This window comes from Pichia membranifaciens (assembly GCF_001661235.1).
Source record: "Pichia membranifaciens NRRL Y-2026 unplaced genomic scaffold PICMEscaffold_1, whole genome shotgun sequence".
Classification (NCBI taxonomy): domain Eukaryota; kingdom Fungi; phylum Ascomycota; class Pichiomycetes; order Pichiales; family Pichiaceae; genus Pichia; species Pichia membranifaciens.
In genome coordinates this window covers 1163522-1189346 of record NW_017566982.1, presented here as the reverse complement: position 1 = coordinate 1189346, position 25825 = coordinate 1163522, and the positions used below count along the sequence as shown (strand labels likewise).

Genomic DNA, 25825 nt, shown 5'->3' with positions numbered 1-25825 from the left:
GCTGCACGCGGGCCGGGAAGGAGTGTGTGCCGTCGAGTGACGGGCGGTCGCTGCGGCCGTCGACGCACGAGCTGCAGGACCTGCGGGGGCGGGTTGCGCAGCTGGAGGCGTACATCGAGGGTCTGACGGGGGAGCGGGCGGCTGGGGGTGTGCTGGGTGGGGACGCCGGCGTGAACGCTGGTGGCGGGGGCACCGGCGGTGCCCCGAACGCTGCTGCGGACGGCCCCGCTGAGCCCGCAGGAAAGTACCCGAGGCCGAAGGCGTTCCAGAGAATCGGCACGAGCACGGTGAGTCCGGAGACGTACGGGCCCACGTCGATCTTCCACAGCGCCACGTCGCCGCTGCGCGAGCGGGAGCCCGAGAAGGGCCCGGAGCCCGTGGCGGCGGTGTCGCTGAAGACGCTCAACAAGGACGCCACGGTGATCCGCTACATCAAGTGCTTCTTCCAGTGGCTGTACCCAGACATCCACATGTTTGTGCCGCGGGAGACCTTTCTCATCGACTTCTACCACCCGCGGACGAGCCGCCAGCAGTCGTACTGCACGCCCGAGCTTGTCTACGCGGTGTGCGCCATCGGGGCGCTTCTTGCGCCGGCGGACGAGCCCGCCGGCGAGGCCGAGCCGCCGCCGGCGGAGGCACAGGCCCGTGCCCGGGCGCAGGCCGTCTCGGAGCGGTTCTACGCCCAGGCACGGGAGCTGCTGTGGGCAAAGCTGGAAGCCCCCTCGGTGACGTCGCTGCAGGCGTTCCTGCTGCTGGGGCTCTACGACATGTACCGCGGGCGCAACAGCTCGTGCTGGCTGCTGAGCGGGGTCGGGCTGCGGCTCGGCTTCGACGTGGGCTTCCACCTGTCGCCCAACCTCGCCAGCAGCAAGCGCAGCATCAACCGGCTGTCGCTGCTCTTCAAGAGCCGCATCTACTGGGGCTGCTTCATCGTCGACCACTTCATCGGCATGATTCTGGGCCGGCCGTCCGTGCTGCACATCGACGACAGCACGCTCGAGGACAGCGGCCGCGTGCCGGACCTCGACTGGATCACCGACTTCAACTTCAAGGACAAGGACATCATCGACGTGTCCAACCCGCTCACCAGCATCATCCGGCTCATCGTGCTGGCCGAGCGCAGCATGCATGGCATCTTCGTGCTCGAGCACTCCGTCGCGGGCAAGTACGCCCGCCTCGCCGCCTTCAACCGCGACCTGGCCGCCTGGCGCGCCGCCCTCCTCCCGGAGTTGCGCTGGCCCGACACCGACGCCCTCCGCGCCCGCAGCACCAAGCCCCCCGACATGGTCCACGTCTACTACTACTACATCGTGCTGCTCTGCGTGAACCGGCCCTTCCTGGACCCGGCACGCGACTCCCCCGACTCCCTCGCCGACCAGCAGCAGCGCGTCCGCGACGACGTCGTTGTCCCCGCCGTCGCCACCCTGGACCTGGCCATCGCCGGCTTCGTCGCCAAGTACGGCTGCCGCCGCTGCTCCATCCTCATTGTCTACTCGAGCATCCTCGTCGCCAGCGTCGTCCTGCTCATCATAGACCGCGACCGCCGCCACAACCGTGCCGCCCCCGTCGACCACCCGCTGCTCGACCTGCTGCTCCGCAACCTACACGTTCTGCGCGACGCCGGCACCGTGTGGGGGCTCGCCCGCGACAGCTTTGCCGGCTTCGAGCGCAAGCTGCTGGACGACCTGGGTCTCTCCTTCGCCGCGGAGCACGACCGTCTCCGCCGGCGCGCCGAGTCCCCGCCTCCACCCTCGGGCCCCCCGGACACCAGCCCGGCCCTCGACCTCGCCGGCGCGGAAGTCGACTTTGGCACCGAGTGGACCGAGTGGATGGGTCTCATCGATGCCGCGGGGCTCGCCGTCGACGCCGCCGGCCTCGTCGACCTCGACCTGGATTTCGCCGCCGCGGCGCTGCGCCCGCAGTAGCCGGCGGCACGACGGATGACCTCAGCGACGTCAGCAGAGGTGCGTCTGGGCTGTGCGCGGCGGCGGGCTGCTGGCTACATGAATCATCGCTGGCCGGAGCAGGTGGTGAAGAGGAGCAGACGCAGAGGCAGGACGTCAGAGGCGGGGCGGAGGGGGAGCCCAACAGAGCAGAAGGCAGGCGCAAAACGCAGCAGCAGCATATAAGCCAGCGGGGGCCCGCTCCTGAGAGAGAGGGGTGGGCGTGCTGGCATGCAGTTGTAGATGTAGATGTACAAGAAGAACAGCATATAAGAGCATCCAGAAAGCAAGCAGTGCAGCAGCACATCCGCCACCATTTTCTTCCACCGCTTCCTGTCCTCCCTGCAAAACACACACTCCAGACTCTCCGCCTACAAGGTTTTCCCGCGTATCAAGATGATGACCATGAACGAATCCGCATCCACGGCGACGGCCCCTGCCGCCGCCGCAGCAGCAGCAGTGTCGTGCTCCTCGCTCGGCCACACACACAGCGACAGCTACCCGTTCACGCTCTCGAAAAACTCCACCCTCAAGGACTACCTTGCCGCGAACAGACGCAACATGGACAAGCTGAAGGCGGAGCACCCGGCGGTGATGCCTCTCTCCGGAAAGGGCCAGCAGCCGCACACGCTCTGGATCGGCTGCGGCGACTCGAGAATCAACGAGTGCACGGCGCTCGGGTGTCTGCCCGGCGAAGTGTTCACGCTCAGAAACATCGCCAACGTGATCAACAACTCGGACGTGTCGTCCATGTCCGCCATCCAGTTCGCCATCGAGGTGCTCAAGGTGAGCAAGGTGATTGTGTGCGGCCACACGGACTGCGGAGGCGTCTGGGCCTCTCTCTCCAACAAGAAGGCCGGCGGCGCCCTCGACCAGTGGTTGAGCTCCGTCAGACACGTGCGGGCCCAGCACCTCGACGAGTTGAAGGCCATCGACGACATCAACGACCGCTGCAAGCGTCTTGTGGAGCTCAACGTCCTCAACTCCGTCAACACCATCCAGAAAAACTCCTCCTACGTCGAGGCCCACGCACGCGGCGACGTCGAGCTCTACGCCCTCGTCTACGACGTCGAGTCCGGCTACCTCAGAGAACTGCCCCTCGACCACCACGACGACTACTCCGAAGTGTTTCGTCTGCACGAAAACTCCGACGCACCCGTCCACTAGAAAAACCTCCAAATATCTTCTTTGCTCACTACTCTTCCCCCTCCCTGTATAGAAACGCATCCTCCACATACAGTTTGGACCATCTTTACATTCTCTTATAGATAAAAATTAATATATTCTGCATAATGACCACATAGACTACTTGATAGCTCCGCATTGTTACATGTGCATTCCAGCCATATCCATCGAGGAGGTGGAGGCGGCAGCGGCACTAGTTGAAACAGTCTTCAGCGTAGTCTGCGAAATCGAAATGGTGGTCAGTGGAAGGTCTACCTCAGTGACGTTCGCATAGTCCATCACAAACCACGGAGAAACATGGTTGTACCATTCGTCCCAATCGCTCGGATCTTGCACATTGTGTTTCAGGATTCGCAGAAGAATTTTGTACTCCCCAGCCGGTAAAACGCTCCCATTAGCAAGCAACCCATCGTGCCAGTCATCCCACTGGTCATCAAGCGTCGTGTTCGATCTCGGAGCATAGTGCCATGGGTACCCACCGGGATATCTCGTACCCTGGATACGCTCAATAAACTTGTTTTGCCCGGGAACTGGAGGATAAACAAAATCAGTCTCGGTCCAATCTTTCTCAACAACGAGGATATCGATCAGCGGAGACCCAATCCGGTCATTGAAATATATCTGCATGAAATGGTTTGTATCGTTGACAACAGATCCATTGACCCACATATCACAATATCTTCCATCTGGTTCATAATGGAATTCTTTCCAATAGAATTCCTCGTCGGTTTGTGTTTCCAGCGAATGGAACTCAACAGTGCTGCCAAAATATGGAATACTAGAAACTATATTTGTGCTCAAATCTTTGACTTGGATGTAGCCACCATATACTGGTATCCGGTCGGCTTCACTACAATAGTTTGGTGGTGTTATCAAGACAGTTACATTCACAGATTTTCCACCTGGAACAAGAATAGTGTTCTTCTCAATAACCACTGTGGCAGCCGTCACATTTCCATATATTGGAAATGGGTACATATTGTTGTTGTTGGCATCAATATCTAAATCTTGTGAGTATATTGTGATAGCATCCAAACCGCTGATATGAAATCTCTTTGCGGCTTTATCATTGTTATTAGTGATGCTGAAAGTGATCTCACTAGTAGTTTTAGCCTCTTTCAGTGCAAAAAAACCTGGACTGATATCATAATTCTTAAGAACAAAATCTTCAGCATTGATAATACCACCACCTTGAACAATTGGATTCTCAATCTCAGATGAAGTGTGCGTCAAATTCCTAAAATTCACTTGATCACCAGAGGTGGTTACTCTGTCAACAATACCGTTGTACCAACTTTTGTCCCTCATCCCGGATGCATATGCCGCAACGACACCTGCAACATATGCTGCAGATAAAGAGGTTCCAGATGCGTAGACGTTTAGATCATCAAAAAAGAAAGCACTTTGAGCTATGATATTAGGCTTCAAATAAAGGTCAAGAGTTGGGCCCATTGAGGAGTTAAAATTTATTGAATATTCGTCGAATTCATAATCGACGACAATCATGTTTTCATCAAATCTTTTGTGGGCAACAATGGTATCTCCATTTTCTAGGCGCTTAAGAATTTTCATTCCATTTTCCCTACCGATCATAGCAGAAGTATAGCCAGATTTTGCGGAAAAATTATAAAGCTGATACTCCTCACCAGTAGTCAACAACTGCGTGAAATTTGATTCAATAACAGTTTCAACAATCTGATCAGAGGAGCAGTTACCAACATCTATGAATAAAAGATTGGATTCATGATCACTGACGTTGCTTTTCAAGCGACAATTGGAGTCTAATTGTCCAAGAACTAATGTATTATTAGCCCAAAGATTCATTGCTTTTTCCGCATAGACTCCATATATCTCGCCATCAATATCGGTAGCAAACCCTGGTACACCTTCGTAACCTGCGCCACCAACAGCAATGACATTCTCAGCAGCTGCACCATCGGAGAACTGGAAAATGCCATTGCTTTGGCCCATTGGTAAGACAATAGGCTTTTGACGACCAGCTTCATTCATTAATTCCGAGAGGTAGGATTCCGACCAGCCACCATAAGCCTGCCATGTGTTGATGTAAATAAAATCAACGCTTTTGTCGTTGACGGCAGTTAGAACAGCAGATACAAGCTTGGAAGTAATGGATGTGGTTGAATCAGAGTTTTTGAAAATTTTGTACGATTTGATCTTGGTGGCAGGAGCATTAGCAAGTAAGACTTTAGCCGCAAGAGTATCCTCAGTGAGTTCATTCTCGGAGAAAAGATACGTGGAATTAGAGTACACGTCCAATACAGAATGAACAGAATCATTGGATAAAAGGTATTTGGAATTGACACCATCACCTATTATTGCAACTGTAACGTTATATCCGTCTGCATATGACAAGGAAGCGTTGGTTGCCATCAACGACCAATAGCTATAATCAGTATCATTGCCAACAGCGATATGATAGGAGGAACGGGTTACGTTGTAATCAATAATGCTAGAAGTGTTGAAACTCGATCCTAGACATGACCCGGTTAATGCCAGTAACAGCGATGTGGCCAGTTTCATCTTGTATTGTTTTGTGGTACAGTATGAGGAAAGTGGCAGACCTGTTTTCCATACAAGATTATGTTATAAAATAGTTAGATTCTGCTCTCCAAAAACCACTAATTATGGAGCATTGATGTGGTTTAAATACACGAATTTTTTATTGAATTTAAAGACTACATAGTTCAAAGTTTTTTAAAGGTGGAAGCATTTCTTAGATTGGTAATGTCGAATTACCTCTTCGAAGACCTTAGTATGGGAGCAGGCATATACTGACCAATTAAAAGTTTTGCATAAGGGTAAAAACGATCCAATATCCACCAGTAGACTTAGAGAGTACTTTACCGATTCTAACTCTTGGCAACAGTTGGTGTGCTCCTAGAAAGACAGGTGATGTTGAAGGAAAGCAGGAGAAAAATTGTTGTTTGAGCCTTTCCACCCCCATCAAAAAACAAGCCGGAGCGGTTACGATGAGCAATTTTGGTTTTTCCAACAGTGGAATAAATTTGCTCTACTTTTTGTCAGGAAAACCTTAATCTGTGTCCGTGTTATTTACAGTGGTGTAAAGCTATCATAATAGAGAACGTTTATAGAAGGTAAGTAATGCATACAAGATGCATATCGGTTTGATACCTAAGGGGTGTGGCATCAGAACTCGATCGATTCCGACTCAAAGACATATGTGTCTTTGGTCATTCCCAAAACAGAAGTGAGCAAAAAGCCCAAGCTGTGTCTTTTTTGTCTGTAGAATCCTGCCCTCTTGAGAATGTTGATGTCAAATGTCTCGAAATTGTAAACGTCGACTGAAATTTGGTTGACATTACTTTTTTCGTTCGTGACAAATTTTTTGAAGACCATCGAGATCAAATCCTTGAAAAGTTCAGCCTTGACATAGACCCTTCGAACAGCATATGCAGAAATCTCAACATCGACCTTGTCATCGGAAGTAGACTTTTTCTGCTTGCATGCTAAAAATGCAACAGGGACGTCTCTGTAGACAATACAGAAAGTATTGTCTTTCATATGTTTGACCAAGTCCTTGTCGGCCTTATTCAACTTGTTGTAGTTTTTCTCCACATCAGACAAAGCCGCGTATTTATTGAGGTCTATTCCAAAATACTTTTCAAAATTCTTTGGTACTGTGTCAGCTTCCTGTTGTAATGGATTGGAAAGGAATTTCAAGAACGTGAAAAATGTGGCTACAAGCATGGCAATCATAAACAACATTGTGATAGCATCGTCAATAAAATAACCATTTTTGTACAACGACTTCACTCCGTTCCAGGTGCCCTTTTTGAATGTATATTCGGTGAAGTAGTCACCAACTTTGTAGTAGGCGATCATTGTAAATAAGCCAAACCCGAGAGAGGAAAAGACACGGGAGCTGATAACAGAACGAATAAAGGCGGATTTGCGGTTCAACAAATAGTCCATTTGTAGGTTTGTCACGGCCTCACATTCTGTTGGAAGAATGTAGGTCGAATTGATAGATGGAGGGGCTTCGGCAGGAATCGGAGCGTCAATGTGAGCATCGAGCTGTTTGACTGCCTTCAAAGAAGTCTCCTTCTTTGCCTGCTTTGGTTTGGTGCTGGTGACAACCTTCGTCGTTTCAACTTTCTTTTCAGGCTCCTTCTGTTCCTGCTTCTTGAGGGCATCCAGATTCAAATCTTTCAAGATCTGCTCGTAGTTGTCGGGCTTTGTGCCGATCTCTTTGCCCTGGTACAAGGCTTCGGCTAAAGTGGGTGGCCTTTCCGGGAACTGTCCTTTCTTAGGTGGCATTGTTGGTTTTCAGACGTTGCTTGGCTAATGCGGCAAAGTGTTTTTGTAGATTATCTAAAAAGATTAAAGAGTACAGCAAATTTTTCAGCCTGTCTGGAAAATACCAAGTCTAAGTAGCCTCCGATATCAATCCCAAACGATATTGCTACTGTCCAGTTCGGAGAAAAAATCGAATCGAGCGGAATTCATCGGGCACGTGCGGGAAAATTAGCTGCAGTGCGGGGGATGGAGACTCGAACAGTGGTCGTGTGCTACTGCTGCACATACCGCTTGCAGCTTGGAGAGCTAGTTTTGGGCTGCTGAGCGACAAGAGTCTACACACAGTGTCCACCGCTTTCGTTCTACATACCCACCAAACTATGGTAACGCAAAAAAAAGTATGAGTAAGATCTCTTTGTAAAGCGTGTCATCCTTATGCAGGGGCCATGCTAATCTTCTCTGTATTTTTTCGATTGACCATATGTCCCGAAGGACACATTTTTGAATACAAAAGGCATATATCGCGGCTCGATCACGTGGAAACACTATTTTTTGATTACATAATCATCTTAAAAAAAAATGCTGTAGTAGAAAATTTAGGCCAAAAACTTTTTGAGGAGGAGTTAACAAAAACATGATTACATCAGCCAGAAAAAGCCATTTTGATACCTCTTCTAATTGTATCCTGTTCTTTTATAAGATACCAATATCATAAACATGGGCCAACGTTTCAATTGACTGTTCGTATGTTCAAGACAAACCACACAAGGCTCCACGGTTTTTCTCGGCCGCCCCCCTGCTTATCCGAACGCGTCTTTCCCTTATGCGGTAGGAGAAAGGAAAAAAAAAAGGATAGGAAAGAAGCAAGCGCAGCTAATGACATTTCCTTTTTCGAGTTTATTTTGTCTCCGGCACACAGGGAAAGAAGCTCTTTTTCTGTCTGTTGCCACCAGAAAGAGGCGGCTTGTTTCAGAAACGACACCATCATATATTCACAGCTCGCCGTAATGTCAAAGGTTGGAGAGCACAAACGATTGCCGGACACGTTGTTGGAAGAGAGAAGTCCAAAACGAAAGACGGCCGCAATCAAGTCTGAAACAGCTGAGCCAAAAATGGTCGTCAAAATAGAAGACGATTCCGATCAGGACTTGGACGGCACATTCATAAAGCAAGAGGAAGCTACTGGTAGCGAGGATGATTGGCTGAAAAAGGAGGACGACAAGTCCTTTCTGCGGAACTTACGACCAGGCGCAGTGCCCGGTTCGGATCAAAGCAGTCATCTGAAGCAGAATCTGCTAACGCTGAACCTTATATTACAACATTACAAACTTTCGAGCGAACTCCCGAAGTACGAGTTCACTAGAAAACCCAAGTTGAAGTTCCGGCCCCCACCATGCACAGTGCTAGAGTTGACCAACCTGGACTTTCGTTCTCCCTTGGATGAGCAAGTTGAAATCGAAGACTTGTACTTCCTTCATTTCGCCTTGTCGTACTGCAAAAAAGCAGTTGTCATAACTGGTGCAGGTATTTCAGTGGACTCGGGTATACCTGATTTCCGTTCCTCAGAGGGACTATTCCAAGGCCTAGCGTCAAAAACAACAGGATCAGGAAAGAACTTGTTCGATTATAACGTTTTTAGGCATCCGGAGTCCATTGGCAAATTTGAAAAAATGATAGAGAAACTTTACCATCTTTCACAGGAATCCAAACCGTCCCCCTTCCATCTCATGATAGACGAATTGTCTAATCAGGGGAGATTGTTGAGGCTATATACGCAAAATATTGACTGCTTGGACATTGAACTGCCACATTTGAAAACGGAAATACCGCTAACTTTCGATAAAAACTCGAACCCTAAAGCTGTCCAACTTCATGGAAATGTCAAGCTGCTGAACTGCTCGAAATGCAATTACATAAGTGAACTCAACCAAGAGTATTTTAAAAGCAGAAAGTTTGGAGAAAGTAGATTAATCAGATCTTGCCCTGCGTGCGAGGAAATGAACTTAGTAAGGGAAATTGCCGGCAAAAGACTTCAGAATTCAGGAATTTTGAGGCCAAGAATCGTGCTATACAACGAGTTTCACCCAGATGGTGAAATAATAGGTACTATAACAGAAAAAGACCTAAAAAGCAAGCCTGACTGTCTGATTGTCACGGGAACAACATTGAAAATTCCCGGGGTCAGAAGGTTGGTGAAGGAGATGGCAAAAGTTGTCCACTCAAACAAGGGTTACGTGATATGGATGAATATCGACGAGCCACCCAAAAATGTTATAGACTACGTTGATTATTTTGATTTGATTGTCGTTGGTGATTGCCAAATGATTCCAGGTTTGGTAAAGCTATATGATCACCTATACACAGACAGGAACAAAGTCAATCAAAAGATAAAGGTAAAGTCATCTAAAGCAAAGAAATCGACTATAACTTTTCCTGCACCTGTGAAAGTAGAAAACAACGTAGAATCATGACAAGAGCTTTCTTGGTTTTGTTCTTTTTCCTATTTCTTTTCTCATGTATACACACGCTATATAAATGTACATTAATACACCTGTTCTATTACACATCTATTCGAAATCATCATCATCATCTGGTATCTCTATCTCATCTTTTGGTTCCTTTGGCTCTTGAGCTTCGTTCCATTGTGTGACATCATCAATGTGACTTAGAATTAACTCCACACTCTTATTGCTATCCTTATCACTACAATCCAATGGTAAAAACTGCACCATACCAAAATCGTCCACAAGCTGGGCGATAGCCTTGTTCAACTTTCTGAATTTTTCATTACCTGTCACATAATCACCCTTGTCTTCATCATTATATTCTTCTAGCAATCTAGGATCAGGGTTGAAGAATTTTTTCAATTCTCGTTTCCCAACGGTATCTTTGATCAAGTCTACTTTTGAGAGAACATTTATATGTGGTAGTTCAAGGAATATCATGGTAGACATTGCACTTAATGCACCGGAGAAAAACTTACCTCTGTCGACAACAAATGGTGCTTCCAAAAGATATGTGCAACAGAGTCTAAATCCAAGCTGTTGTTGCAAATGTTGCACAAGCAGAGGAACTATGGGAACATGTGAATACAATTCGACTTGTCCTGGACAATCGAAAATCAAATAGTCGTTATTGTAATCCCCAATCTGTTCGTCGAGCCAGTCAAGGTTATCCATCAAGAACTCGAAGCAATATATCAAGGCCCCATTTGGCCCAAGTCCAAGTTCTTCCTGCACATCGCTTATAGAGATCAAGTCACGTATGTCGATGCTGAAGGAGTATTCTGTTGGGTCTGCAGCAGGGTCGAGGTTGACCAAATGTGCAGTACGGCCGATGGATTCCATATAGGACATAACCGAGTTGCAGAACGTTGTCTTTCCAGCACCTGCTGGACCAAGTGTCAGGACTCCCACTTTGGACATGATGGCTGTTGTTTAGTGTGTAAATGTGTCTTTTGGGAGGGTTGTGGCGAAGAGTGATGAAGCTTAGTAGATGCAGCTTATTTCAGGAAACTTGTCAGGGCAAAAACATAAAAATTTTATATCCTAATTTTTGTTTTCTTCGTTTGATAGCGAAGATTGTAGCTGATAAAAGTTGATATTTACAAGTTATAAGATTTGATTCTTCGATTCATCATCAATTTCTTTTTACAGACACTAAGTTATAACTATGCATATATATACATTTGCGGTAGAGAAAGGTGCCGACTACTCTTCTTTCTCGGCGGCTTTAGTTTTACCGCCCAGCATCTTGGTAGCGAGCTTGATCATCTTGCCGAACCACATGAAGTTTAAGAACTGGAAGCCCGAGTTGAGGATGTAGATCATAGGGAGCAACCAGAAGGGGTAGTAACTTCTCTCTGGCCAACAGAGGAAAAAACTCTGAATGGTGGCGTATACACCCCAGATCAGTCTCACGAAGAAGAAGGCAGAGATCAAGAACAACCCGTTGATTGTGATGAGCTTGTCAGACCACATACCTTTTGGAGATCTAGTGAACAGCCAGTGTAGTTGAACAAATGGTGTGCTCAACTCGTAAATCAAAAAGGAACAGAGGTATGGCTGACAGAATGGTGTGTAGGTGACTCCGAAGACCGTTAATGCACCAAACGCGTGGAACAAAAACTCTGGACCGAATATGTCGTAGTGGAAAACACAACAGTACAGCAAATCCCAGATAAAGTACCCGACCGTAAACGAGTTGACCAATGCAGCAAAGGGGTAGCTTCCCCTGACGGGGTTTTCCCGGAACATTGGATGGAGGAACATTGGGATGCAGAGGAACACGGAGACGATGGCTTGAACGAGGGAGACGATTCTGATGTCAAAGTTCAGCTTGGTCTTCTCCTCTTTCTTTGCTAGGTCGTCGTAGAACTTCCCAAACACCCTTGAATTGATCCATGGTGCGGCTAGCATGATGCCGTGGAAGGCAGCTGTAAAGAATGCCACCTCATGCCAGTGCTCAACGAGCTGGTTGGAGGGATTTGCAGGAAACGGTCTGAGAAAGAGGAACGGATCGGAGTCTATATAGAGCTTCATAGTCTCGTGTGTTTCTTCCTAACTGAATTGTTAGATATGGCCGAGCAGCACGGCACGCTGATGTCAGTGAAGGATTCGGATACAACGGTTGACAGATCGTTCCGCCCCTGTATTTATATAACCTCCCTCCCTCCCCTCGTCAGTTTGTAATTCCTTAATTCCGGATTTGGCGAGATTTTATCTTCTCGCGTACGCTTTAATATGGCATTTCATACATTAGTTAAGACTACACTAGCAGCTGTGAATGAACGGAAAGAGGAAATAGAAAATAGAGAGAGAAAATAACAGACTTACACGCTCTTGTAGCCGGCAACAAAGCCCCCGAGAAGGGCAGCCAAGCCGATGGCACCTGGGTCTGGAAGACCACCTTCACTGTCGAATCTTTTGAATTCATCTTCACCAACGTACGAGGCTCTTCCGAACTTGGCGGCCAACTTTCTGGTGCTGTCGGCACCTTTCTGGGCCGCCTCTGCTGCCTTTGAAACGTCGCACGTATCCTTGAAAGTCTCGACGAATGGGATCAACGCATCCATGAGGGTTCTGCCTCCGACACGTGCACGAGTGTATTTCTGTAGACCTGCCAATCCTGCGGCCACAGTGTCTGCAAAATCCTTCTCCGATACGGTAAAGCCACCTCTGCTTTCCTCCTGTTTCTTAAGGTGAGTTCCCATGGAGGAGATGAAGATGGAATACAAACCACCAGAGGTACCACCCATTGCGGATTCAACCAAATCACCCATTTCGTCAAACATCTTGACGGCGTCCTTAGTGTCGAGTTTCTTTTCGTGCAATGCCTTTGTGATACTGTGCGCACCAGACGCTAAGGTCTCACCACAATCACCGTCACCGGCAACGCTGTCGTACATGGTGACCTTTGGCTCAACCTCCAACACCCTCTTGCAGCCCTCCTTCAAGATGGCTTCGACTGTGGCCGGGCTGAACTTGACGTTAGAAGATGCCTTGTTGATGGCTGGAGGCTCCGTAATGATGTGAGAGCCTAGCTCGGACCACTGTGCGGGGGTGACTGCCGAGTTCCAGGCAAGAGCGGAGGTTGGGAGGTCTAGACATTTCAAGATTTCGTTGCCGCCAGCCCTGGTGACATTCAACATCGTGATGGAGAACCCAGGACCGTCCAAAGCAGTAGTGAAGGAGCCCGTGTAGATTCTCACTGGCTTGATCTTGTACAATGAGGCCAATTTTTCGGTGACAATCGACTGGATGGCATACAATTCCAAGTTAGAGGTGGCACCAAGATTGTTTACCATGAGGACAAACTCGTCGTCCTTCTCATATGGAACGTAGTATCTCTCCTTGTCATTAGGGTCAAGCAAGTATTGGAGTAACGTCTCTACCAAATGCTCAGCCGTTGGGATAGGGTTGACTCTCTTGATTCCGTGCTCGTTGTGGATACCCATGCCGATTTCAATCTCGTCCTTGCCCAACTCGTCAATCTGCTCGTCCTCTTCGTCGCTCTTGTCCTCTGCTGCCTCGTCATAGTCTGCCTTGGAGGAGGGCACGGTGACACGGTCCAAAGACGCACCGATGGTGATCAAGTTCTCAATCACCTTCTGGCCTAGGGCATGGACTTCGTCGAGGGATGCGGCGTGGTTGTCCAGAGCGGCTTTGGCGCCCACGATCTTGTGGACAAGCGCAGTACCGGACAACCCTCTTCTACCAACCATCCCGTTCTTGGTCCGACCGACGGAAACGTCGTCCTGGACAATCAACATCTCGGCATTGGTGCCCTGAGACTTAGCACGCTCCGCAGCCAACCCGAAGTGTAGGATGTCACCTGTGTAGTTCTTCACGATAATGATTGTTCCCTTCTTGGAAGGCTTGGAGTTCACACCGGCGAGAATCTGCTTGACGGAGGGGGAGGCAAAAATCGACCCAGACACCGCCACGTCGAGCAACCCGTCCCCGACAAAGCCTAGATGCGTTGGCTCGTGGCCGGCTCCTCCGCCGGACACAAGTGTGACCTTGTTTTCGGATGGCTTGGAGTTGTACACCACTCTCTCGGCCTCGATGTACTTCAAAAACGGGTTGGCAAGACACACACCGTTGATGGAGGAGCGGACAATGTCCTTTTCGTAGTTCCAATGTTTTTCGGATGGCATTATTCTATTCTATGTTTGATTCTCGGACGTGTTCTGTGTCTAATTGGGGCAAAACTAATGATTTCCCAAGGAAGAAAGACTGTAGAGAAGGAAGAAGAGCGCAAGAAAGCTGCGGCACAAGAACACCACGAGGAGGAAGAGCACAGCCACCGCAAGAGGGGACCCGGCCTCACGTCTTCGCCAGCGTCAGCGGACATCCTGCCTGCCAGGGACATCCGTTCCCGCAGTGCTTCGGCCTCCTGACCTCCTCCCGTCCCCCCTCTCCTCGGCCCCTGCTTTTTGCCCAGCCAGCGCCCGGTTTCCGCTTTTCTCGCCCCACACGGCCAGAGAGCCCTCCCCGGGAGCAGGCCCGGGCCCGGGGCGGTCGGTCGACGACAATGCTGATTTGCCGGGGACGTGAAGCACCTGGAGCACCTGTAGCACCTGGAGAACGTGGTGGACATGGCTAGTGGAGAGGAGGGGATGTCCGGCTGGGAATGGCGCCTTCACTACTCCAGCCCTGGCGTGGAACAGAGACCACGCGGGAAAAGCGCAGGGCCAGCGTGCGTGCGGTGGACTCGGTTTCCGGAAATAGCCAGCAGCAGGCACAACGGGCCCGTCTGCTCCTGTCACCACGGCATGTCGTGTAGATACACACGTTGCTGCAGACGTCACTGCAACTCACTCCAAGTTGTGGTTGCAGAAAGTCGTGCTTGGCATTTGGCGACTGCCAGCGGCAGTTCTGCGACCGAGCATCGAAACCCGGAGTGTACCTTTTGCGGAGTGCATTGTTTCTTATCCGTGTCCGTGTCTCACTGCGGAGTGCATTATACTACGACTGCCGCAGTTGCAGCAGAGTCGACTCTGCGTACTCTCCGGTCTTTGTTGTGCTTTCGACAGAGGTTTAGCATAGGGAGCTGGGCTTTTTTCTGAGCCTCCTTGTGTTCTTTCGAATGCAAGCTCAGCGACAAGGGGACGTGAGCCATCCCGAAGAGGCAACTCCGGAAAAATATCTGCAGCACGGAAAAACAACTACCCGTCGACAAATCTTGAAAAAAAAGAAGAAAAAGCAAAGCAGATTCTCCGGGGCTCACGTGACCAAATTGCATTTGGTGTCGTGACACGACAGCTGTCTTGTTGTGACGGTGACATCGCAAGACAATGGCAGCGGCAGCGGGGAGACAAAGAGAGGGAGAGGGTGAGGCGGGGTGCAGAGGAGGGACGATAAGGGGAGGCTGGAGAAGAGGAAGGGGTGGAAGAAGTGGGCTCACGCCGTCGTCCAATCTAAAAGACCTTACTGTACCGAACATTGGATCCAATTTACCCGAATGCTCACGCTGCTGAGCTTCAACCAGGACAGAACGTGTCTGGCAGCTGCCTCGGCGTCTTCGTTCGCCATCTACAACTGCGACCCGTTCGACAGCTGCTACAGATGCGCCCAGCACACGGTGACCATTGCCGAAATGTTGTTTTCGACGTCTCTAGTCGCCATCGTGGATCCGGCGGTTGGCACGTCGTGTCTGCGGATTATCAACACGAAGAAGAACTCCACCATCTGCGAGTTGGCGTTTCCCTCCCGCATCGTCAGCGTGAAAATGAACAGGAAGAGAATCGTAGTTTTCTTGGCCACCCAGGTGCTTATCTACGACGTGTCGTGCATGAAGCTACTGCAGAAAATAGAGCTGTCCCACCCGTGCGTGGAGGCTAACGGCACTCAGCACATGGCCTGCGACTTGTCCTCCTCGGACTTGTCCGTCCTTGCATTCCAGCAGTTTGACCCTCTGGCCTCCTCTGCCGGTGCAAACGGAGCGGGCCATGCGAATGGTACTGGCAACGGCGGCACGAACAGCAGCCATGGTGCAGGTGGAGAACCGTACCGTGATGGTGCAGAGAGCGACAACTTGGGTTCGCAAAGCGGCAATGCAGTGATCTTCGATGCGTTGAAACTGTCTCCGTTGTGCATTATCAATTGCCATAAGACAGCACTACAAATTTTGACGCTTTCGGAGAACGGCGTGCTACTTGCGTCTGCCTCGAAAAAGGGTACCATTATTCGCATATTCAACACGCAAACGGGTAGCAAGCTCTGCGAGTTCAGAAGAGGCTCCTTGCCCGCATCCATCTGCTCTTTGTCGTTTAACTCCAACAACACGATTCTCGCATGCTCCTCCACCACAGGGACTGTCCACTTTTTCAGCGTGCCCGACAGCGTCGCACAATTGGGGGTATCAAAGGACTTTGCTTCGGCGCCCTTATCGACTCCACCAACAGCGACCATGGACAGTTCAGTTATAGACACTCCTTCGACCACCTCATCCTCACCATCCTCGCCAAATAAAACCGTGCCCGTGATACCGTCCAATGAACTGCCGAACTCTTCCTCTCTCACCACAGAGGAGACAGATGAGGTACAGAAGCTCATGGCATCCGTGGATAACCTTGAAAGAGGGGGCAAGCACACTTCGGCCTTGCAAAAGACTAAAAACTTGACAAGCATGTTGTGGTCTCAGTCTAAACAGTATCTTCCAGTTCAGATAAGCTCTATGCTCGAACCAAAACGAGATTACGCTTTTATAAGGCTCCCGGCAACCGGTGATTCTATGATAGGGCTTCTCGAGAACACTTGCTACATAGCCACCGCCGATGGAATGTTTTTACAGTACAATATCCCTTCTCCCTCGGTAGCCGACGCCCTATCCACAACCAACACTATCACAAATTCGCCCATCGAGTGCAAACTCGTCAAACACCACCAGGTACCTTTGTAAAACTGTTCATGAGCTTCCCCATAATCCCCCCATAAACCCCGCTGTAATATTGCTATGTACCTGCTATAGATTGTACCACTTATACATAACTTCAACAACTTCAACTCCACCTCGTTTACCCGCACAGTAAGGGAAAAATACTCATGAAGAAAACGAAAATGTACTTACCACGAAAAAACGACGAAAAATTTTCTGACGTCAACATGGGCCACCAACCTGCCTGTAATGTCCGACGGAGAAAAAAGTTGCCTATCTTTCGGAAATTCCATTTAAGCTCCTTTAAGTGCAAGAGGAAAGAATTCCCACACCCGTATTGGCACACTATCATCATGTCAGGGCAGAGGAAGCTCCAACAGTAAGTGCATCAACGAGAAACATTTCACCAATTTGTTTAATTCCCATAATAGCTCAACAAATACTAACTTACCATTACTTCAATGCTAACTTTACAAACTTGTTGTTTTTTAAAGGGAGATGGACAAAGTTTTCAAAAAAATTTTAGAAGGTTTGGAAATATTTGATACCTTATACGAGAGACATGAAAATGTAACGAATCAGTCGCAGAAAGAGAAGCTTGAAAACGATTTGAAGAAAGAAACGAAAAAGCTACAACGATTTAGAGAACAAGTGAAAAATTGGCAGGCTGCAAACGAAATCAAAGACAAAAATCAACTTCTGGAACATCGCCGTTTGGTCGAGGTGGCGATGGAAAAGTACAAAGTGGTGGAAAAAGGGAGTAAAACAAAAGCTTACTCTGATCAAAGCTTGGCCGCTGCTGATCAACCTGAGATTGACAATGAGGCTATAGAGTTTGTCAGGCAATCATTGGACACTTTACAACACCAAACAGAAGGTTTGGAGTGTGAAATTGAGAAGTTGCAGCCGACGAAAAAAGGTAAGAAAAACGCCCATAATGAGGAACAAAAGAAAGAGCTTGAAGAATTACTTTCCTCCCATCAGTGGCATACGGAAAAACTTGAAATTGTTCTAAGGCTACTACAAAATGAAATCTTATCAGTTGATGATATCATGAATTTGAGTGATGATATAACGTACTATCTTGATGAAAATAAAAATCCCGATTTTATGTTCGATGATACGATTTATGATGACCTTAATCTTGAGGCTGAACAAGCTCTGATAAATGAAATTCACGTCATACCAGATGAGTCAACGAACAACAACACGATACCCTCATCGTCCGGAAATACGAAAGAGTCATCACCAATGCCAGAACAAATCACCAGATCCCGTTCTACTCAACCTATCTCAAACTCAACTTCAAGATCGAATTCCATTCAAGCTTCGAGATCGAATTCCATACCTAACCAGCCGACACCTCCAAAATCAACATCAAGCAGTCATATACCATTGAACAGCACAAAACAAGACACACATGAAAAACCACCCGTAATACAGTCGATTGGAACCTCTTCAACGCATCAAGCAACTGTTACTACATTGAAACCGGCACCGGTACCTGCTTTAACAAGTGAGATCAAATGGTCGAGTGTTGTGACAGCTGCCAAGAAAAAGGACGCTTCTCCTCCTCTACAAAATTCTATAAACACGAATGCCTTGAACGCAGCAAGTGTTTTGGAAGCATTAAAGAAACAAAAGCCAAAAGACTCTACTCCCGCTGCTTCGGCAAATGGATTCGCAACTCTTCACACGTCTGCTTCCGCTTCTATTGTGGATACCAACCATGAGAATGGAATAGATATTAATGGACAAGCATCAACAACGACAGTGACGATAATTCCTCCACAAGATGCAGTAAGCAGACTATCGGATCAATCGCCTTCTTCACCTGGCAGCAACGTGGAGACGGAAAAAACTGAAAATATCCCAGAGTCAAACATAACGTCAGCGTCGAAGATAAGTATAAGCTCAGATCCTGCTTTGAATTCAACCTTAGATTCAAGTACAGGTTCCAATGTTGAATCACCATTCCCACAGGTAAGTTCCCCGTCAGTAGCATTACCTAGAGGTTTCACCAAATCACAATCCCTTGCCGCAGCTACTGACGGCTTTCGCTTTTTACCGCCTGGTATCCAATCTTTCATTCTATCCATTTCTTCAAGTAAAGATATTGCAAATAGTACCTATAGTCCATTTCAATCGATCAATCATACTCCAAACAGGACTTATCCAACTGGACTGAAGGCTATCCATTTGGCAGAATCCTGGAGCAAGATCAAAACATCCAAAAATCTATTATCGACCATTTCAGCCCTTGATCACGACTCTCTATTTTTTGGTTACTATTATGGTAAATCCAGCGAAGAAAGAAACAGTGCTTTGGAGGTACTAACCCAAAAGGGTTGGAAACAGCAAATATCAGGAGCTGATTGGTATTTACCAAGGTCAATCGTCTCGAAGGGTGACGATTGGAATATCGGTGATTATGCTGTTTTTAATGTCGATAAATGGAGTGTTTCTGAGCGCAGGAATGTTAGAATAGAGAACAGTGATCTTATATGATAGGTAAACTTTCTCCCTTTCTCCTGTACTCGACTAATTTTCACTTTGAAGTCCAAATATGTGACTTGATTATATATCCTGTATGATCTAGTTGCTTGTGAGTTTATCACACTTTGGTATAGTTTTGGTTTTTTGTTCTCATTTTTACGTTCACGTTTCTACTGAAATATTATATTATTTAAGTATAAAACTTTTTCATATATATCAAGTATCTATTCAAATTTCTTAATCATTCTTCCAAGGCTTTTTAAAGAGTGAAACCGATCATCTAGTCTGAAAAAAAGTCAAGAAAAAGGAGCAAGAAATTTTTTTCCATACAGGAACAAATCATAGATTTTAGGCTTCTTCCTCATCAAAAAGTTTTTCATCATGAGAATCCTCAACATCATCATTTGGGTCACTTACATCAGAGTAATCTCCCATCTCAACATCTTCATCAGAAGAGCTGTCTTCTTCTGAGCTTTCATCACTTCCTATTTCACCTGCCTTCTTTCTCTCTTCTCTCCTCTGCTTTTTTAACAGCTTTTTTTCATTTTTCTTGGCAACATTGGCAGCTTGCTCTTTCTTTCTCAAGTCTTTAGCTTTCTTCCTGAGTGCATGTTGCTGTTCCAGTTTATTCATTTGAGCCTTAGTTTTTGAGAATTGTGAGTGATATAGAACTTTACCATCACATACCCCATCTTCAATTTTTATGAGCTCTAATTTCATTCTAGGACCAATTTCAGTAAGTTTGACTGCCTTTTTCCTCTTCTGGCCTTGGGCTGTTTCTAATTTACTTTCTTCGGAAGTGGGTTTGGTTAAAACTGAGGAATCATCACCTTCATTCACTTCCACAATTGAATCGTCTTCGACTTCCGAATCAGAAGTGAAACCGGCTTGTGCATAGGGATCTAGAATTATATCGGCAACGTCTTTGGTTTTAGAAAGATTCGGTAGTTTTTTGTTTAAATGGCTTTTCACGTTAATCAACTTTTTGACGTTTCTTGAAACATCAACTAGCTTTGTGTCGATAACGTAATGTCTCAACTCAATAACTCCAGTTTCCTTATCTTTGTTTAGCAAAAGTACACGTCTAATGGTTCCGACTTTCGTATTTATAGGGGAAATGGGAGGGAACATATTTTGGAACATGGTAACAACAAGTTTTTCTTCTGGAGATGCGTTTTTAGGATTTGTGAAACCACTTATAACAAGTAGAGGCGGATTCACAAATTCGTGCGAAGAGGCACTTATCGACTTTGGATTTTTCTGTATATGACTAACGTCTTTACAAAGTGAGTATTCTGAAACTTTGAAACTTATTGTCGGACCCCTAGGCATGGAAGAGAGTCTTAAATGGGTGGATCCTGTTTTCTCATTCTGACTAAAAAGCATCAAATATGTAATTCCCAAAGGACCTGCCATGACCACAAAATCTTTGAGCTTATTTGATTTACGTTCACGAAGACGAATTGCAGTATGCGGTTGCATCATATTTCTAGTGTCTTTAACAAGTTGAGTAAGGGTATTGTTTTCCAAAGCGGTACCCAAGTGGATAACCATAGATCTTGGTATCGACTTTAGATCCGCTTCGGACTGTTTTGCATGAGTTCTCTTTTTTTGCTATACGATTCAATTTCAAACGTCAAGTATTCGTATTTTATGTTAGTACATGACTTCTTTTTAAAAAAAGCTAATTGTGACAGCCCGTAATCTTGATTTAGAAAATACATACTCTTCTTCTAGCCATCTGTTGGTTTTTTCCTTGTGCTAATTATTTTGCAAGGCAAAAGGTTAGCTACTATCGATAAAGATTCTATAGCAGACATGAATTGCTGAAAAATTGGTGATAAAAAAATCTTTCAAAAATATGAAAAAAGTAGAAAAATAGAAAATTGAGAATTTTTAAAAGCATGAAAATAGAAAATAAAATTTTTTATCTATATAGATAGATGACAAATTTGATTGAAAATCAAGCAGATAGATATGTGGTAGAAGTAAATAACAAATATTTTTGTACAAATCCAACGGTTTCTAAAACATAAAGTAATACGAAGAGCAAAACAATGTCTTCTATAAGCTCTGCGAGAGTTGGAAAATCCCACAAGAAAATCACTAACAAATATTTGAGTGATCTAAAGAAGAAATTATCAGCTTCAAACAAGAAAAAAGAGACTAAGCAGATTCTCAACCCAGAGCCTGCTTCGGATTCTGAAGATGGTGGAAAGGATGCAAGCCATGACGATGATGAAGAGAAACAAATTGAGAAGAAAAAACAAGAACAAGAAGAAGAAAATTTGAAGAAGTCGTTCAGAGATTTCGGTTTAAAAGATGATATATTAGAAGCAATTGAACAGTTGAACTTCGATAAGCCAACTCCCATTCAGGCACAATCCTTAGGCCCCGCTCTTGAAGGTAGGGATATCATTGGTATTGCTCAGACAGGTTCAGGTAAAACTGCCGCATTTGCCATTCCCATCTTGCAAGCTTTATGGGAGGCTCAAACTCCATATTTCGCATGTGTCCTAGCACCTACCAGAGAATTGGCATACCAAATCAGAGAAACGTTTGATGCTTTGGGCTCAAACATGGGTCTACGATGCTGTACAATTGTTGGAGGTATGGACATGATGGAGCAAGCTAGAGAATTAATGAGAAAACCTCATGTTATCGTGGCCACACCCGGAAGATTGATGGATCATCTAGAAAACACCAAAGGTTTCTCACTAAGAGCTTTGAAGTTTTTGGTTATGGATGAAGCAGACAGATTGCTAGAGCTAGAATTTGGTCCTGTTCTTGACAAAATTTTACAAATTATCCCAAGGAAGAGAACAACGTATTTGTTTTCCGCTACATTAACCTCCAAAATCGATAAACTTCAAAGGGCATCTTTGCATAACCCTGTCAAGGTTGCGGTAAACAGCAAATACTCCACTGTCGAAACTTTAATTCAGACTTTAATGGTTGTCCCAGATGGTTTCAAAAACACTTTTCTCATTTACCTTTTGAACGAGTATGTGGGAAAGTCTGTCATCATATTCACAAGAACATGCGCACATGCTCAAAACATATCTCTTTTGGGAAGAATCCTTGGCTTTTCAGCAATTCCTCTACATGGCCAATTGTCACAAGCTCAAAGATTAGGTGCGTTGAATAAATTTAAGTCGGGAGACAAGAGTATATTGGTTGCCACTGATGTTGCTGCTAGAGGACTAGATATTCCATCTGTGGATCTAGTCATAAATTACGATATACCTACAGACTCAAAAGCATACATTCATCGTGTAGGTAGAACTGCCAGAGCAGGGCGGTCAGGCAAATCTGTTTCGTTAGTGACCCAGTATGATTTGGAGCTGATTTTGAGAATTGAAAAGGTTATTAATATGAAGCTTCCAAAAGAAGTTCCCAATAAAAACGAGATCCTTGCTTTGCACGACTCTGTTGACAGAGCTTCTGCCGAATCTATTCGCCAAGTTAAACAGTTCCACAGTAACAGAAAAATACGTAGGGGTAATTAGTTTTCTTTTGTATATAGTAGACAATGTATAGCAGGCCCGTTAGTCAGTAATTAACATGAAAGAATATATGCAACGACGAATTTTCGATCTGCGCATCATTTTTCTTCGAGACTTGTAACTATAGGCCAACTAACATGCAGCTTTTTTTTTGGTGAAGTGAAAACACATGCATAATATCGATCATTGATGCCAACACATGATGTACCTCTGAGTTTGGAAGAGCTTGTTGCCTTGAAAAATAAGGGTAATAGCAATCCCGAAAACAAGAACGCCTTCAAAACGAAGTTTTTGACCAAAATTCAAAGGGAGAGATTACAGAAAGAGAAAACAAAGAAAAAGCTTGATGAAAAAACGCTAAAAACAAATGATGTTACAAAAGAGATGAACAGCCCTTTGGAAGAGGATGAAAGCAAAAATTTCAACACATCTGTTCAGGCTGAAACTCGAAGCATATCCAATCGACAAAAACAAAATGCAAAGGGAAGATTCAAGTTTGGTTGGGATGAGTCAGAAGACACATCAGTTTCATTATCATCTTTCCCAATTTTTCATGAAACATATGACTATTCTCTGGATTTACCATCAAGGAAAAGGCGTAAAGCAAATGAAGATCATATGCTCACTAGATCTCACTGGTCCACGAAGCCGCTGAACCAGATGACGAATAGAGATTGGAGAATATTCAAAGAAGATTTTGATATCACTACTAAGGGGAATACTAGCGAACAGATGCTTCGATATTGGAACGAGAGTGCTATACCTAACAAGGTTATTAGCCTCATACAAAATCTCAAGTATTTGGAACCTACCCCAATTCAAAGAGCTACAATTCCACTAGGCTTGGTCGGAAGAGATGTAGTGGGTATTGCGGAAACGGGTTCGGGAAAAACATTAGCATTTCTTATACCAGCAATATCGTACGTTTTGAATTTGCCACCAGTACGACCATTTGAAAGTCCATACGTCCTCATCATCGTTCCAACAAGAGAATTGGCTCAGCAAATTGAATCAGAGTCTCAAAAATTCATGAACAATTTACATTTCAATGTAGCATCTATTGTAGGCGGCCACAGTTACGATGAAAATATAGAAAAGTTAGAAAGAGGGGTTGAGATTTTGATAGGAACACCAGGAAGGTTACTTGATATTCTAGAAAAAAAAATTCTTGACTTGAATCGATGCTTTTTTTTGATCGCAGATGAAGCTGATCGGATGGTTGACATGGGATTCGAAAAACAAGTCCAAAGTCTGCTAGAACAGCTTCCTCCAGGAAAAGAAAATCCATTCCCATTATCTGAAGGACAGCCCAAAAGAACAACAATGATGTTCACCGCAACTCTCCCACCCAGCATTGAAAAGCTTACGTCCAAATACTTGGTTGATCCAGTAACAGTAACAGTAGGAAACACTGAAAACGCAGTTGAATCAGTGATACAAGATGCGATACAAGTGCCAAACGATGATGAGAAAAAGATGGCAGCTTTGAAAAATATTCTATTCTCAAACAGTCGCAAATACCATCCTCCGATTATTATCTTCGTTAATTATCAGAAAACATGTGATACACTATCAAATTTTCTTACTAAACTGAATTTCAGGCCCGCAATAATCAATGGATCAAGAACCCAAAGTCAAAGAGAAGAAGCAATCAGTAGAATGAAATCACGAGATGCGGACATATTGATCGCTACGGATGTTGCTGCGAGAGGAATCGATATTGCCAACGTTTCGCTTGTCATCAACTATCAAATGTCAAAATCCATAGCAGAGTATGTTCATCGGATAGGTAGAACCGGTAGAGCGGGAAATACAGGTACAGCTATAACTTTATGGAATGCTGAAACTGACTGTGATGTATTGTTTAGCTTGAAATCCATGATTGTCAGCAGTAAAGTAAGTAAATGTCCTAGCGATCTATTGCGGCACGAAAAAGCCCAACAAAAGCAATTCAAAAACATTGAGTCATAAATGGACTCTTATAGGTTTTATAAGCACATCACTCGAAATAAGTATCTAAAATAAACCAAATTAATAATCTATCCCATTATCTTCCTCCTCACTACTTGAATATCCATGAATTAGTCCCTTTACACTGCTTGCCCGTTTTTGATTGATTTGCGATGTCAATGCGCCAAGCTTTGCTAGAGAAGTGGAATCTATTTGTATTTTGTCATTACCCTTTTTATAACTTTGTGCGCCTGCACTCTCCTCATCCTTGACAACAACGTCTTGCACTTTACTTTTTTTGTCATTTTGAAGATGCTGTAAAAGACTTCTGGCTGCTTCCATTGTCATTTCTTCTTCATCATCTCTCAATCTCTTTTTCGCTCGGAAACTCGGATCTTCGTTCGCCCATCTAATATTCAATATTTCTGCCTCGTTTCCAGGCTCTAAACTTTGACAATACATTGCTTCTTTAGCAAATTGTGCTTGACTTTCTAGCTTATACGATACAAATGCCACATTTTTTCCCGAAAGAATATTGACACAAGCCAAATCTCCAAATTCCTCAAACACTTTTGATATCTTTAGTTCTATATTTCCAGACATAGAAGCAATTCCGCCAACATATAAGGTTTTGTTCACTTTTCCAAACGAACCAATCCCTGACATGTCATCTCTATAGTCTAAAAATCTTTCTCTGCCAAAACAATCGACAGTTGGAGTAAAAATATCAAGTTTTGTTGGGATTCGGTGAAGATAATCACAGTTCTTGCCGTTACAGCAATATCCTCTAGCAAAATAAAGGCAAATGTATTTTGTTCTATTAATCTGTCCATCTTTTGCATATTTGTCAGCTTTTGTGTAACCTGTATCTAATTTAATATTGCACCTGTGTTTGGCATGTACTAATCCTGCTCGACCATTATTTTCACCGCCTGTCCATTTGTTGTACCAGATATTAAACGTTTGTCCTGTTTGATCTGGTTTACTATTTTCAATCACTAGAGAAGGATCTAACTGGCATCTTGCAGCCCTTCGTTTGACTTCACTCATCCCCTGTTGCAATGCCCTTTATTTTCGAAGAAGCTG

General features: G+C 45.6%; 15 protein-coding genes across 15 annotated transcripts; 8 read left to right on the top strand and 7 right to left on the bottom strand.

The window, feature by feature from the left end:
• Nucleotides 1-653: 653 nt before the first annotated feature.
• PICMEDRAFT_28363 (hypothetical protein) lies at nucleotides 654-998 on the top strand (the record flags this gene model as incomplete). Its single annotated transcript, XM_019162539.1, has 1 exon — nucleotides 654-998. A coding segment is annotated over one exon (345 nt), but the record flags the coding sequence as incomplete, so codon positions are not given.
• A 1350-nt stretch (nucleotides 999-2348) lies between these two features.
• Nucleotides 2349-3110, top strand: PICMEDRAFT_29240 (hypothetical protein; the record flags this gene model as incomplete). The annotated part of the gene is made up of 1 exon (XM_019162579.1): nucleotides 2349-3110. One exon carries the CDS (start codon nucleotides 2349-2351, stop codon nucleotides 3108-3110), a length of 762 nt encoding a protein of 253 aa, XP_019019978.1.
• Nucleotides 3111-3269: 159 nt separating this feature from the next.
• PICMEDRAFT_57026 (hypothetical protein) lies at nucleotides 3270-5669 on the bottom strand (the record flags this gene model as incomplete). The annotated part of the gene is made up of 1 exon (XM_019163209.1): nucleotides 3270-5669. One exon carries the CDS (start codon nucleotides 5667-5669, stop codon nucleotides 3270-3272), a length of 2400 nt encoding a protein of 799 aa, XP_019019977.1.
• Nucleotides 5670-6296: 627 nt separating this feature from the next.
• PICMEDRAFT_9376 (hypothetical protein) lies at nucleotides 6297-7427 on the bottom strand (the record flags this gene model as incomplete). Its single annotated transcript, XM_019165089.1, has 1 exon — nucleotides 6297-7427. One exon carries the CDS (start codon nucleotides 7425-7427, stop codon nucleotides 6297-6299), a length of 1131 nt encoding a protein of 376 aa, XP_019019976.1.
• Nucleotides 7428-8323: 896 nt separating this feature from the next.
• PICMEDRAFT_14395 (hypothetical protein) lies at nucleotides 8324-9993 on the top strand. The gene has a single exon (XM_019160352.1). It carries the CDS (start codon nucleotides 8414-8416, stop codon nucleotides 9875-9877), a length of 1464 nt encoding a protein of 487 aa, XP_019019975.1. The 5' UTR covers nucleotides 8324-8413; the 3' UTR covers nucleotides 9878-9993.
• Nucleotides 9844-10958, bottom strand: PICMEDRAFT_14394 (hypothetical protein). Its single transcript, XM_019160351.1, has one exon. It carries the CDS (start codon nucleotides 10829-10831, stop codon nucleotides 9974-9976), a length of 858 nt encoding a protein of 285 aa, XP_019019974.1. The 5' UTR covers nucleotides 10832-10958; the 3' UTR covers nucleotides 9844-9973.
• Nucleotides 10959-11116: 158 nt separating this feature from the next.
• Nucleotides 11117-11947, bottom strand: PICMEDRAFT_29010 (hypothetical protein; the record flags this gene model as incomplete). The annotated part of the gene is made up of 1 exon (XM_019162569.1): nucleotides 11117-11947. The coding sequence occupies one exon, from the start codon at nucleotides 11945-11947 to the stop codon at nucleotides 11117-11119; it is 831 nt and encodes a 276-aa protein (XP_019019973.1).
• A 290-nt stretch (nucleotides 11948-12237) lies between these two features.
• On the bottom strand, nucleotides 12238-14064 carry PICMEDRAFT_57023 (hypothetical protein; the record flags this gene model as incomplete). The annotated part of the gene is made up of 1 exon (XM_019163208.1): nucleotides 12238-14064. One exon carries the CDS (start codon nucleotides 14062-14064, stop codon nucleotides 12238-12240), a length of 1827 nt encoding a protein of 608 aa, XP_019019972.1.
• Nucleotides 14065-14285: 221 nt separating this feature from the next.
• Nucleotides 14286-15174, top strand: PICMEDRAFT_87877 (hypothetical protein). The gene has a single exon (XM_019165032.1). The coding sequence runs from the start codon at nucleotides 14506-14508 to the stop codon at nucleotides 14974-14976; it is 471 nt and encodes a 156-aa protein (XP_019019971.1). The 5' UTR covers nucleotides 14286-14505; the 3' UTR covers nucleotides 14977-15174.
• On the top strand, nucleotides 14931-16920 carry PICMEDRAFT_14392 (hypothetical protein). The gene has a single exon (XM_019160350.1). The coding sequence runs from the start codon at nucleotides 15372-15374 to the stop codon at nucleotides 16809-16811; it is 1440 nt and encodes a 479-aa protein (XP_019019970.1). The 5' UTR covers nucleotides 14931-15371; the 3' UTR covers nucleotides 16812-16920.
• A 103-nt stretch (nucleotides 16921-17023) lies between these two features.
• Nucleotides 17024-19463, top strand: PICMEDRAFT_87861 (hypothetical protein). The gene is made up of 2 exons (XM_019165031.1): nucleotides 17024-17166; nucleotides 18191-19463. The coding sequence occupies exons 1-2, from the start codon at nucleotides 17141-17143 to the stop codon at nucleotides 19293-19295; spliced, it is 1131 nt and encodes a 376-aa protein (XP_019019969.1). The 5' UTR covers nucleotides 17024-17140; the 3' UTR covers nucleotides 19296-19463.
• Nucleotides 19425-21084, bottom strand: PICMEDRAFT_14389 (hypothetical protein). Its single transcript, XM_019160348.1, has 2 exons — nucleotides 21010-21084; nucleotides 19425-20897 (listed from the first exon to the last, which is right to left on the bottom strand). Exons 1-2 carry the CDS (start codon nucleotides 21022-21024, stop codon nucleotides 19632-19634), a joined length of 1281 nt encoding a protein of 426 aa, XP_019019968.1. The 5' UTR covers nucleotides 21025-21084; the 3' UTR covers nucleotides 19425-19631.
• A 256-nt stretch (nucleotides 21085-21340) lies between these two features.
• Nucleotides 21341-22792, top strand: PICMEDRAFT_70452 (hypothetical protein; the record flags this gene model as incomplete). Its single annotated transcript, XM_019163644.1, has 1 exon — nucleotides 21341-22792. The coding sequence occupies one exon, from the start codon at nucleotides 21341-21343 to the stop codon at nucleotides 22790-22792; it is 1452 nt and encodes a 483-aa protein (XP_019019967.1).
• Nucleotides 22793-23407: 615 nt separating this feature from the next.
• Nucleotides 23408-24760, top strand: PICMEDRAFT_28966 (hypothetical protein; the record flags this gene model as incomplete). The annotated part of the gene is made up of 1 exon (XM_019162567.1): nucleotides 23408-24760. The coding sequence occupies one exon, from the start codon at nucleotides 23408-23410 to the stop codon at nucleotides 24758-24760; it is 1353 nt and encodes a 450-aa protein (XP_019019966.1).
• A 297-nt stretch (nucleotides 24761-25057) lies between these two features.
• On the bottom strand, nucleotides 25058-25777 carry PICMEDRAFT_18984 (hypothetical protein; the record flags this gene model as incomplete). Its single annotated transcript, XM_019162098.1, has 1 exon — nucleotides 25058-25777. A coding segment is annotated over one exon (720 nt), but the record flags the coding sequence as incomplete, so codon positions are not given.
• Between the last annotated feature and the right edge of the window lie 48 nt (nucleotides 25778-25825).

What these genes read in the sequence shown, in the direction of transcription:
- PICMEDRAFT_87861 (XM_019165031.1), top strand. Translation starts at nt 17,141, where the DNA reads ATGTCAGGGCAGAGGAAGCTCCAACA. An exon ending in GGGCAGAGGAAGCTCCAACA is followed by an intron (nt 17,167 to 18,190) that starts GTAAGTGCATCA and finishes ACCATTGAACAG; the next exon opens with CACAAAACAAGACACACATG.
- PICMEDRAFT_14392 (XM_019160350.1), top strand. Translation starts at nt 15,372, where the DNA reads ATGCTCACGCTGCTGAGCTTCAACCAGGACAGAACGTGTCTGGCAGCT.
- PICMEDRAFT_14395 (XM_019160352.1), top strand. Translation starts at nt 8,414, where the DNA reads ATGTCAAAGGTTGGAGAGCACAAACGATTGCCGGACACGTTGTTGGAA.
- PICMEDRAFT_87877 (XM_019165032.1), top strand. Translation starts at nt 14,506, where the DNA reads ATGGCTAGTGGAGAGGAGGGGATGTCCGGCTGGGAATGGCGCCTTCAC.
- PICMEDRAFT_14394 (XM_019160351.1), bottom strand. Translation starts at nt 10,831, where the DNA reads ATGTCCAAAGTGGGAGTCCTGACACTTGGTCCAGCAGGTGCTGGAAAG.